At 39.2% G+C, this 12,682-nt stretch overlaps 1 protein-coding gene across 2 annotated transcripts in view; it reads right to left on the bottom strand.

Moving 5' to 3' along the window:
* Nucleotides 1-2,679: 2,679 nt before the first annotated feature.
* CUL5 (cullin 5) overlaps nucleotides 2,680-12,682 on the bottom strand; it is a 134,460-nt gene continuing 124,457 nt past the window's right edge. For both annotated transcript variants that reach the window (XM_062196962.1, XM_062196961.1), the window contains exons 18-19: nucleotides 11,455-11,578; nucleotides 2,680-6,294 (exon numbers count right to left, since the gene is read on the bottom strand). In XM_062196962.1, coding sequence (XP_062052946.1) covers nucleotides 6,100-6,294; nucleotides 11,455-11,578 — 319 coding nt within the window. In that variant the 3' untranslated portion in view covers nucleotides 2,680-6,099. The remainder of the gene's footprint in view (nucleotides 6,295-11,454; nucleotides 11,579-12,682) is intronic.

Here is a 12,682-nt window from a genome sequence, read left to right as displayed (position 1 = left end):
GAGAGAGAGAGAGAGACAGAGAGAAGAGTCTTCCTTTTTCCGTTGGTTCACCTCCCAAATGGCTGCTACAGCTGGTGCACCACGCTGATCCGAAGCCAGGAGCCAGATGCCTCCTCCTGGTCTCCCATGCGGTGCAGGGCCCAAACACTTGGGCCATCCTCCACTGCCTTCCTGGGCCACAGCAGAGAGCTGGACTGGAAGAGGAGCAACTGGGATAGAATTTGGTGCCCCAACCGAGACTAGAACCCGGGGTGCCGGTGCCGCAGGTAGAGGATTAGCCAAGTGAGCTGCAGCGCCGGCCTGGAGAATTAATTGTCAAACCTGTCTCAATGCAAAGTTGCTTGTTTCCTCAGACCTTTGCCTTCCTGGTTCCTTTTGTTGACTTTCAACCATGTGGTTGAAGAAAAATCTAGGTAGTATTAGTCAGCCTCAGTAATCATCACAGTATTATAAAGGAAATACTGTTTTCCCCTTACAGTTAAACACAAACAGCAAATGCCATTAACACCTAGGTTAGTCTTCTGTCATTCTTGAGATAAGAAAGAACAAATCTAAGTTTGGATCAGCACTCCAGATGTTGGGCCATGAACAATTCACAGAGGATGCTGCTACTTGCTTGCTCACAGACTTTACTATTAAAAGAGTTTTAATCTTGGGGGGGAGGGGGTCAGTGCTGTGGCATAGTAGGTAATGCCTCTGCTTGCAGTGCGGGCATCACGTATGAGTGCCAGTTTGAGTCTGGCTGCTCCACTTCTGACCCAGCTCTCTGCTATGGCCTGGGATAGCAGTATAAGATGGCCCAAGTGCTTGGGCCCCTGCTCCCACATGGAAGAAGCTCCTGGCTTCAGAGAGGCCCAGCTCTGGCCATTGCGGCCACTTGGGGGAGTGAATTAGCAAATAGAAAACCTTTCTCTTTCCCTCTCTGTCTGGAACTCTACCTCTCAAATAAATAAATGTCTTCAAAAAAAGATTTTAAATCTTGGGTGTATGAACCCTTGAAATTTATACATGGAATTATATAGCTGTGTTATGCTTGTTGCTCTACTATCAATTGTTCATAGAAGTCTGGAGCTCCCTGACAGGCAAGGGTCCTGTTCCATATTGTCCACAGGTCAAAACAAGAATTCAGTGACATATAAAGCATAAAGTTATTTGCATGGCCTAGAACAGGGAACTAGACATAGGTACCCCATTTAATACTTAAAATATTGAACTCTACAACCTTTTCTCAGGTATACACATTCTCATTCATTCAATCCACATTCAGTCCTTCTATGGCCCATAAAGGTTTCCTTTTGTATTCAGTTTTAGCAAAGCTGGATTCAACTGGGGCCAGTGCTGTGTCATAGCAGGTAAGGCCACCATCTGTGGTGTCGGCAACCCACAGGAGCACCGATTCAGTCCCAGATGCTCCACTTCCGATCCAGCTCTCTGCTATGGCTTGGGATAGCAGTAGAAGATGGCCCAAGTCCTTGGGCCCCTGCACCTGCGTGGGAGACCTGGAAGAAGCTCCTGGCTCCTCGCTTCAGATCAGCCCAGCTCTGGCAGTTGCGGCCATTTGGAGTGAACCAGTGGATCAAAGACCTTTCTGTCTCTCCCTCTTTCTGTAACTCTGCCTATAAAAAATAAAAATAAAATAAAATAGCCGGCGCCGTGGCTCAACAGGCTAATCCTCCGCCTTGCGGCGCCGGCACACCGGGTTCTAGTCCCGGTCGGGGTACCGATCCTGTCCCGGTTGCCCCTCTTCCAGGCCAGCTCTCTGCTGTGGCCAGGGAGTGCAGTGGAGGATGGCCCAAGTGTTTGGGCTCTGCACCCCATGGGAGACCAGGAGAAACACCTGGCTCCTGCCATCGGAACAGCGCGGTGCGCCGGCCGCAGCGCGCTACCGCGGCGGCCATTGGAGGGTGAACCAACGGCAAAAGGAAGACCTTTCTCTCTGTCTCTCTCTTACTGTCCACTCTGCCTGTCAAAAATAAAAAATAAAAAAAATAAAAAAATAATAATAAAATAAAAATCCCAATGAAAGTTGAAGGTTGAGGAGGACATTATGCAGTGAAATATGTTCATCCATCCACTGGTCTATAAAACATTTAGATACTACTACTGTAGTATCTAGATGTGGCCTCTCAATTTAAAGGAGCCCTTTTAATAAAATTTCTTGTAAATTTAGTACCTCTATGCAGTTAGGTTCCTGTAAACAATTTAAGTTTTCCAGTGTTCTGATTATTAAATTGCTAATTAAAAAATTGCTAATGAGCATATCGTTCATATTCATAACCATATTACTAAACTAGTTCTAGCTCTGACGTATTTCACAAATTTCCAAGTACGTCCTAGACAGGAAATGATGTGTTTTATATTTAAGCTTTTATCTGATGTGAAATGGGATTTTCTTATGACATATCTATCTAAGCTGATCATGAATGATGGATGTTCAAATCTTAAATTTTTGACTTCTCCCAAGCAAGACAGCTGATGGAAAAGCTACATTCCCTATTGCTCTCCTTTTCAACAAGAATGTGAAATCTAAAAGTGGGTTACTTTTTATATATTTGATTCCTAAGGCTGGCTGAGATCTGCCATTTCACCTTGAAATTTATGAATATACTAACTGTAAAAATATAAATTAAATTCCCAGAAACTATTTTATAGTAGAACAGCAACATTTTCTGTGTAGGTGAAAGCTTTTATATTACATTTTTATTTTGCAAGAAAATAAATTATACAACTTAAAAAATAAAATCCAAAAATTAAGCAGTTCATCAAAATATTTCAGCCTACTGCATACAGAAACTGCTACCATTTAAAATTGTACAGCATTATCATCTCAGTATGTAGTGGCACACATTCAAAATCGTATAGACCATATAAGGATAGATTACAACCTAGGAATTCAAATTTGTTCAACACTCCAGACAACATAATGTAGATGACAGGAAAGCTCTCATGTAATGTTTATTTCACAAACATGACCTTGGAAGAATTTCTAAGACAGCATCCCAGTCATTTACATGAAAATAGAAAAACCAGCTTGAGTTTAAGATAGGAAAGCTTTCTGTAAAACTAGCAAATCTTTCACCCAAATTGAATTTTTAAAATTTGCCCCTTCGGCAGGGCTAATGATAGCCTACTGCAAAGAATGCAAAATACTTTTTTTTACTATTCAGGTCACAGTATGTATTAAATTTAATAAAATGAAAATATAAGAAAGGTAACATTTCATTTTTGGAATTTTTAACATTTATGCAAAAGTAAGAGCAAGAGACTTAAATAAACAGGTTGACAGAATTCAGTGACCCCCTCCAAAAAAATGTAAAAATTGGAAGACTTCAGAATTTATTTCAAGATCCTCATTAAACCATTGGAACAGTATAATGGTTCTAGTATTTATCTCACTGTAAGCATCAAAATTGACCTGTATTTTACTTTGTAAATTCTGTTTCATGTCTACTCACTCTGGCAACGAGATGACAACAAAAGTTAACATCATCCAGAAGGCTCCATCTTAAATTAGAAGGTAAGTGTTCACAGTTTAAATCAACCTCTGAAGCATCATATTGCCAAACTACTCATGGACAAAAAGCAAAACAAAAAAAACACTGGGGAGGGGTGGTTGCTGGATTTTTTCCCCCCTTAACTACGTCAGGTTTCACCTCTGCTCAGACAGCACTAATTTCTCAAAACATATTACAGAAAAGACCTGATAAAGGATACTGTGCCTCTACACCTGTAGCAAACCGCTGGTAACATTTTAATTATGTTTTTTTAAATGAACAAATCTATTGTCAAAACATCTTTAAAGAAAATTCAACAATGGTATAGGCACCTTGTTCAACTAAATGGTTTTCATAAATACCATGAAGTAAACTTTAGTATACATAACAAAAGTATGATGAAAACTAAGTCTACAGTATTTGCTGCTGTTTGATCCCCCAAATATAATCAAGACATAATTAGCTATTAAAAAATTTACAAAATTGAATAGAAAACTTTGCCATGGATTTACTGTTACCCACTTCTACATTAAATTTGCCTTTATAAATCAAAACATTATGGCACTCATTCTTCAATTATATGACCAAAAAGACTACAAATTCCAAAAGAGTTCAGAGAACAATTATGGTTTAAAACAAGTCTTACACTTTAAAAAATGGCCTGCAATTTTTCCTCCCGTTGTTTTCTCTTTTGGCATCCTTGTATTGGGATAAGCAAATATGCCAATACCAAACTATTTGTTAAACAGAACAACCACAATTATCACAAAATTATTTCTTCTAAATTTCAAACCTACCCATGTGGTTAGCAGACATCTAATTCAAGAAAACAGTGAGCACTAATTTTATTTTAATTTTCCACAAAATCCTTGGTCTAATAAGTGACATACACTACCTTAGAGAATGAAGTGTAAAACAAATTTCCAATTTTCTATGTGCTTCAGAACTGGTATTTATATATCATCAGTAAAACCTTACATGTTTTAGATCTGCTTTCCTTTCTTTCAGCAGGCAGCTCACCAAAGCCTCTTGGGACTGGGGACAGATTCCATGAAATGCCTGAAAAAGCGCTCTGCTATCATGTAACACTGCATGCCTTTCAGTTCTAGCACTCCACTTCCTACTGCCTTGAAAACCATACTTTTAATCTAATTACTTAACATCAAACAAGATACAAAATAATTTGTAAGAAAATTTGAAATGTGCACCACAATGAGTAAAAATCCATGTTGATCCATTTTTCCCAATGGGGAATAAATTTTTCTAAGTTGTTTAAGACCTCAAGTCATAAAATTTCTACTACTCTGGGTATTCAGTTGCTAGCAACTAGTAAGTTGCTACTTTGGATTGACTGAAAGGAACAAGGTAGTGTTGCCTTCTGAACATTTAAAAAATGTTTATTTTAAAATATATAAGTATATATATATATACATATATTTGGCAAGTTTACTGCTCATATTATGATTGCAACAATTCTGCTTATGCTTTTCAGGTCTTATGTTGTGGTTTTTTCTCTTCCTCCTAGATGATAGACACTTAATTCTTTTTAAAAGAGCATGTCTGTCTTTCCAGAAACCTGAGGCTATAAATCCCTAACCATCAGACTTTAAAAATACCAAAATAGCTCTATGTTACAACTTAAGAGATCAGTTATGTAACTGTATTATACCAGAGAAAGAGATCTGTGTGATGTTTTTAATGAAATTGAATATGGCATAATAAATATTAAGTATATAAATATTAAGCGTGCTAGCAAACACACTTAATATGTTTGTCTTGCTATTTTTGACTCCACAATTTTATGTAATGACCTATCTCCAAGGAAAGTTTTTTTAAAAATGGAAGCAACAGTTTATGTTTCACTTTTTTCAAAACAAGCTCTCCAGCATTTTAAGATTAAAAAAGAAACAAAACAAAAAAACCCAAACATTTACCAACAACCAACCAAAACAGCAGTCTCCTGCTGAAAGAAAACGAACATTTCCAAGTTGGAAGTATTTAATACCATTTTTAGGTCACTTTTAAAATCCAGGTATTCTGCTGAGCAGTGTTCGAACAATTCAACACTATTAAATACTTATCTTCTCACCTACGTCTGCCCTCTCCCAACGCTGTGCTGACAGCTCACTCTTCCATCCAAGAAACCAAGAGTGCTATTTCTAGTTTTAATGGAATTTTTTTAAAAACAAAAGATAACAGCATTTTCAGTGCATGAGTATCTGAAGATCTTTCCTTGTGCAAGTACATTTTTTTAAGAGAGGAAAAAAGAGAAAAAAGCAACAAGAACCCCGCTGTCACCCTTTTCAACTGTATTTCTCCAGGTGGGTATAAATCAAATTTACCTTTTAAAGTTCATAATGGGCTCTTCATGAATGCAAGTTTCTCCACAAAACAGCATGCTGTTAAAGTGTGTGCAACATGAAGGGGATGCCATCATGCTAACTAAAGTGATTGGCAAAATATAGTTGTTTTATAAGGTAAGGCAGAGATTTTAATATTTATGTAATCAAAGTCCAAATAAACCTTTCTCCAGCACAAACTGTTACAACTTTCTGCCCAAGCACTCCAAAATCTGGGTTCTTAATATTGTCCATGATTTTCAAAATTATGCCATATATATGAAAGTGTTGATATCAGATTCATCTCTTCTGATGTATTTGTGCTCTATTAGCCATTCTATTTGCTCTTTTATCATTTTCTTTTGTGGCAAGAACATGTTTTTCAAAATTTCAACTAATTCAGTCTGCAGCTGAGCATTACTAATTTTCTTTCTCATTTTCATTATTTGTATGATAGCTTCCTAAAAGAAAAAATAAAAATGAAAGCATATTAATATACGAAATTATGTTAAGTAAAACAAAATGAAAAGTGACAGATTTTTCATCCTTGACCCAATACTTAAACAAAATAGCAATCAGTAAGGATTAATACCAACATTAAGTAACGTTTTTTAGCTAACAAGCGAGAGCATTTTTTTTCACTCCTCATAGTAGAAAATTTGCTTCTTACTGAGATTTTTCAAAGAAAAAACAAATTACCCATAATCTTCCTGCAGAAAGAAAAGCACATCTAATATTTTAATATACCTGATTCTATACTATTCACATATAAAAATTTATCTTGCCTGTGAATACAATATGGGTATAACTAGGTATTATACTTATCATCAATTAAAATACAACCATACACAACAAACATTTTTCTCCTCACATACAGAGTTATTTCTCTATGTATTAGTAACAGGCAGTTGAAGTCTGTTTCAAAAATCAGGAAGTAGTATTCTTTTATAATATTTAACAGATAAATCAATGACATTTGCTATAAATATCATCTTCAGTTTGTACTGACTCAATTATATAGTTAAAATTTTCTAAAGGAATAGACAGTTTTCATCTAAGTCCATTTTAGTAATATTTTCTTTGATTCTTTCTTTAACTACTATTAAGCTTACAACAGGGGTTATTTGAAAACTGCTAAATATTTTTTCTTTTTCACATTTCCCAGTATAAGTTCTCTCCTTAAGCAAACAAAAGGATCTACTACATTGGTGGAAATTACAATTTATTATAAAACAAATGTGAAAAAAGGAAAAGAAACAATATTTGTTTTTCAGTATTTGAAATGTAATTTTGCTGCAACTGGGACTCAGGCACTATTCTGAAAGAGAAAACCTCCTGCAACTGCTGATTATGTACATGTGACAACTCCTTTACTGACACTATGGGGTCAAGTGAATTCTTCTCACTCTCACTATATCAGGCTCCTGAACATAAACTGGAAGCAGGGGGTTATGTCAGTTAAACAAAGAGAAAAAACCAAACTGGCAACGTCTGTCACTTCAGGAACTTGAAGAACAGCTTTGATAGAGGTGAAGACAGTGACTGTGTCAGAAGCTAAGAGAAAACCAGAGTGCACAGACTCTTGTCCTCGTCCCCATTTGATATGCTGGGGGTCACTCAAAGAATAATGTGCACTCCTGAGTCTCATTCAGTTCCCAGAGACAAACACAGAGTGTAGAGCTAATGAAGCAGGCTGTACAGGGTCTCTACCAGCAGAGCAGGATGATCCTCCAGTAGCAGATAAGGAAAATGTGCCATGTAGGCCAAGGGGCCACACAGTACATGTGTCAGTCTCAAGGGGGCTCAAGAATTCAGTTAAAGCAAGAAAGAAGCCATGCAGCTCCCCCCCCAAAAAAAATACATAAATAAAAGAAAAAAAAAAAGAAAAAGAATAAACCCTACGTTCATCTGCTATACACATCAGCAACAGCTACCAAAGAAAGCCAAATTCCCAAAGATGACAGTCAAATACACCATAGCTACCAAGACTGAGAACCCAAGACACGGTCAAAACTGTATAGATACGACAGTCCTTTCACTGTCATTACAAGGTCAAGTGAATTCCTCACAGTATAATCAGATGCCTTCTTATAAACATAGTAAGAAACAGGGATAGAGCACAATCAGGAAGAAATAAAGTCTGATTATTATCTACAGAGACATTTTAGATTACCAGACTGGGCATAATTATAGATTAAGACAAAACAAAAGAAACTCATTTTCTCTGCACATTCTATATGACTATACCTGCCATGCTATTATCCATTTTATCTCTTTAATCTATCTGGAATTTATCCTGGTATACCTGTAAACTAGGAATATATCCTGATTTTTCCCCCAAACAGTAAAATCTCCTAATATCTCTTACTGAATAATCCATTCCCTGTCCATGGTTTACAGAAATTATTTCCTTCACAGCCCAAGTTTGTCTACATCCAAATAAGTAGGTTTAATTCTGGTTATCTTCTTCTATTAATGTTCTTGCCAAGGCATTTTTCATTTTTGTAGATATTATAATGCATTTTAATATTTGGCAGGGCAAGTTCTACCACCACCACTACCTTATTCTGATTTTTGAAGTTATCCAATCACCTTTATCAATTTATTCCGCTAAAACTCAATAATTTATAAAATTCTGAAAATATTCTTAGAGTTTTATATGATATTCAATGATTTTGGCATTAGTATTTAAATCATCAAAGAATGTAGACTCTAATAATGAGCAAAAGAAGCTAGACACACGAGGACATACTATCTGATTCCATTTATATGAAGACGTAGATTATGCAGAATTAAGCAATGGTGACAAGAATCAGCTAGGGTAGAAGGGAAGGCTGGCTGGATAGGATAGATGAGCAAGTTAATAGCATGACAACATATCCTGGCCTTCGGCTTTTTATTTTTATTTAAAAAAATATTTATTTGAAAAGCAGAGAGAGAGCAAGAGAGAGATCTCTCATCCACTGGTTCACTACTCAAATGCCCACAACAGCTAGGGCTGGGCCATGCCAGAACCAAGAGCCAGGAATTCAATCTGGATCTCCCACTTGGGTGGTGGAAAACCAATCACTTGAAGCATCATCTGCTGCTTCCCAAGGTGTACATTAGCTGGAACTGGGAATTGGGAATGGAACCAGGACTGGAACCCAGGCACTCCACGTGGGATGTAGGTCACCCAAGCAGGGGCTTAACCACTTCACTAAACATCCCACCCCTTTTAAATTTGAGAGACAGAGACTCAGGAAGAGACAGACAGCGAGTGAGAGGTCCCATCCACTAGTTCACTCTTCAAATACCCAAAATGGCTGGGGCAGAAGCCCAACAACTTGAGCCATAATGACTATATCCCAGGGTCTGCATTAGCAGGAAACTGGAGTCAGGAGCCAAACACAGGCACTGAATGCAGGCAAGCCAATACAACCTACAAGCACCTTATCTGCTAGGCCTATGGCTCATGTTCTGTGATGGCTACACAAGTACACAGAATTGGCCGGCGCCGCGGCTCACTAGGCTAATCCTCCGCCTTGCGGCGCTGGCACACCGGGTTCTAGTCCCGGTCGGGGCACCGGTCCTGTCCTGGTTACCCCTCCTCCAGGCCAGCTCTCTGCTGTGGCCAGGGAGTGCAGTGGAGGATGGCCCAAGTCCTTGGGCCCTGCACCCACATGGGAGACCAGGAGAAGCACCTGGCTCCTGCCATCTGATCAGCGCGGTGCGCCGGCCGCAGCGCGCCTACCGCGGCGGCCGTTGGAGGGTAAACCAATGGCAAAAAGGAAGACCATTCTCTCTGTCTCTCTCTCACTGTCCACTCTGCCTGTCAAAAAAAAAAAAAAAAAAAAAACCAAACAACAACAACAGAAGTACACAGAATTATTACAACTCTCCTTTTGAATCTCTCAGTGAAGGACTACTTCCTCGATAAAGGTCCTATACACTACTTTCTTTAAAGGAAGCATATAAATTTTTTGGTTTCTCATTTTATTTTATCCCTATTTACTGCTATACAGAAAAGCAACTGGTTTTTAAGTATATTTTCTCTTCCCCCTTTTCACATATATGATCTCTAAGTAAGTAAAATTTTAACTCTTTTCCTATATTTCATAATTATTGCACTGGTCAGAAGTTTTAAATAAAGTAAAAATAGTAACAACAGAACAACTTGATTTTAAAGAGACTATTTCTTTTTTATTTTTATTTATTTTTTTGACAGGCAGAGTGGACAGTGAGAGAGAGACAGAGAGAAAGGTCTTCCTTTTTGCCGTTGGTTCACCCCCCAATGGCCGCTGCGGCCGGCGCATCTGGCTGATCCGAAGCCAGGAGCCAGGTGCTTTTCCTGGTCTCCCATGCGGGTGCAGGGCCCAAGCACTTGGGCCATCCTCCACTGCCTTCCCGGGCCATAGCAGAGAGCTGGCCTGGAAGAGGGGCAACCAGGATAGAATCCGGCGCCCCAACCGGGACTAGAACCCGGTGTGCCGACGCCGCAAGGCGGAGGATTAGCCTATTAAGCCACGGTGCTGGCCTAAAGAGACTATTTCTAAAGTTAGTAGGGGCCGGCAGTGTGGTGTAGCGAATAAGGCCGCTGCCTACAGTGCCAGTTTGAGTCCCAGCTGCTTTACTTCCAATCCAGCTCTCTGCTGTGGCCTAGGAAAGCAGTAGAAGATGGTCCAAGTCCTTTGGCCCCTGCACCCATGTAGGAGACCCAGAAGAAGCTCCTGGCTCCAGGCTTCAGATCGGCACAGCTCCGGCTGTTGCAGCCATCTGGGGAGCGAACCAGCAAATGGAAGACTCCTTTCTCTCTCTCTGCCTTTCTGTAACTCTCTCTTTCAAATAAAATAAATATATCTTTAAAAAAATAAAGTTAATAGAATCATATTAGTTTGTAATAGATATTCCTTTTCATGTTCAGAAGGTATCATAATATGTGAAATACAATTTTAAATACTTCAATCCTAAAATTGTAATTTGTTGCAGAGATAAACTTATTCAGGTAAGATTAAAAGGCTTAATCCAAAATTAAGTTTGTACCAACTGAACAGAATCTGCCAGTGGCCACCAAGCCATACAGACAAACTCTTTCAGCAGTAAAGAGAATTCTATCAATATAATTTTTTGATTCCAGAAAAATTAAAAATTTGTTCTCTTAAACAAGGTCTGAAAACTTCCAGGCTTTTAAATTTTGAAAAAGTTTGGCCGGCGCCGTGGCTTAACAGGCTAATCCTCTGCCTTGCGGCGCCGGCACACCGGGTTCTAGTCCCGGTTGGGGCGCCGGATTCTATCCCGGTTGCCCCTCTTCCAGGCCAGCTCTCTGCTATGGCCCGGGAAGGCAGTGGAGGATGGCCCAAGTGCTTGGGCCCTGCACCCGCATGGGAGACCAGGAAAAGCACCTGGCTCCTGGCTTCGGATCAGCGAGACGCGCCGGCCGCAGTGGCCATTGGAGAGTGAACCAACGGCAAAAAGGAAGACCCTTCTCTCTGTCTCTCTCTCACTATCCACTCTGCCTGTCCAAAAAAAAAAAAAATTGAAAAAGTTTGAAGATCTTAAAAAAATACATGTACATATATATATATGTAAATATATACACAAAGTTTCTCAGAATTTAGACATTTTGTCTTAATATTACATACCTGGGTTCTTAATATTCTTAGTTGAACTATTCCTTCATTCTCTTCTTCTCTCATCCTTTCTGTAGTGAGCTGCAAGCGTCCAATCAAGTTGATTTTACCCCTTTTCTGAACTTTTGCATTTTTTCTATAAAAAAAAAAGGAATCCAGTATTTTATACTGCAAGGGCTTCAAACATCACATTATAACAACAATCAATGTCTGACAAAAGATTTATAGAATATTCTAAAAATATACAGATCTATAGGAAAAGTAAAACAACCAATATACAGCTTTATTCAAAATAAACTGATTTCCCTCAAAAACATGATATAGTATCTATTAAAAAATGACTATATTCCCTGCAATAATAAAGTAACTATGAAGCATGTCATGAAAATAATTAGATAATTGAAGATACACAGGTTATGATTCAGCATTAGCGTCTAATGGATTTTTCATTAGAGAAAAAATTTTTCGTTACATATTCATATAAGGGAGAGAGGGAGACAGAGAGAGAGGAAGATGGAGAGAGGGCAGAGAGAAAGGGAGGAAGGGAGAGGGGGAGGGAGGGAGAAAGTGAGAAAGTGAGGGAGAGAGGGAGAGAGGGAGAAAGGGAAAGAGGGAGAGAGAAAGGGGAGAGGGGGAGGCCAGGGGTGGGCCAGGCCAAAGCCAGGAGCCAACAACTCCATCCTGGGCTCCCACATGCGTAGAAGGAGCTCAGGTACTTGGGTCATCCGATATGGGATGCTGACACTGCAGGCAGAGGCTTAACCTGCTGCTCCACGAAGACTGCTAAGCCAAATGTGTGACCAACTATTTTATTTTTTAATTAATTAATTTATTACTTTTACTTTATTTGAAAGGCAGAGAGAAATTATCTTCCATATGCTGGCACACTCCCCAAATGCCCACAATAGCCAGGGATGGGTCAGACCAAAGCCAGGACTACAGTTCAATCTGGGTCTCCCACATGGGTGGCAAGGACCCCGTTACCTGAGTCATCATCTGCTGCCTCCATCGGTGGTTATTAGCAGGAAGCCAGAGAGGAAGCAGAGCCAAGGACTGAAACTAGGCATTATGATATGGGGCATGGTTGTCCTAAGCAGTTTCAACAACTACACCAAATGCTCACCCCAAATATTTTTTATTAACTAAATAACAAAAATTTAGAGTAATGACGGTATACAGTATGTTTAAAATATCATATGGCCGGCACCGTGGCTCAACAGGCCGGTGCCGTGGCTCAATA

Source organism: Lepus europaeus, chromosome 7 (genome assembly GCF_033115175.1).
Source record: "Lepus europaeus isolate LE1 chromosome 7, mLepTim1.pri, whole genome shotgun sequence".
Classification (NCBI taxonomy): domain Eukaryota; kingdom Metazoa; phylum Chordata; class Mammalia; order Lagomorpha; family Leporidae; genus Lepus; species Lepus europaeus.
The sequence above is the reverse complement of the archived record's forward strand: the minus strand, read 5'-3'. Positions and strand labels throughout refer to the sequence as shown.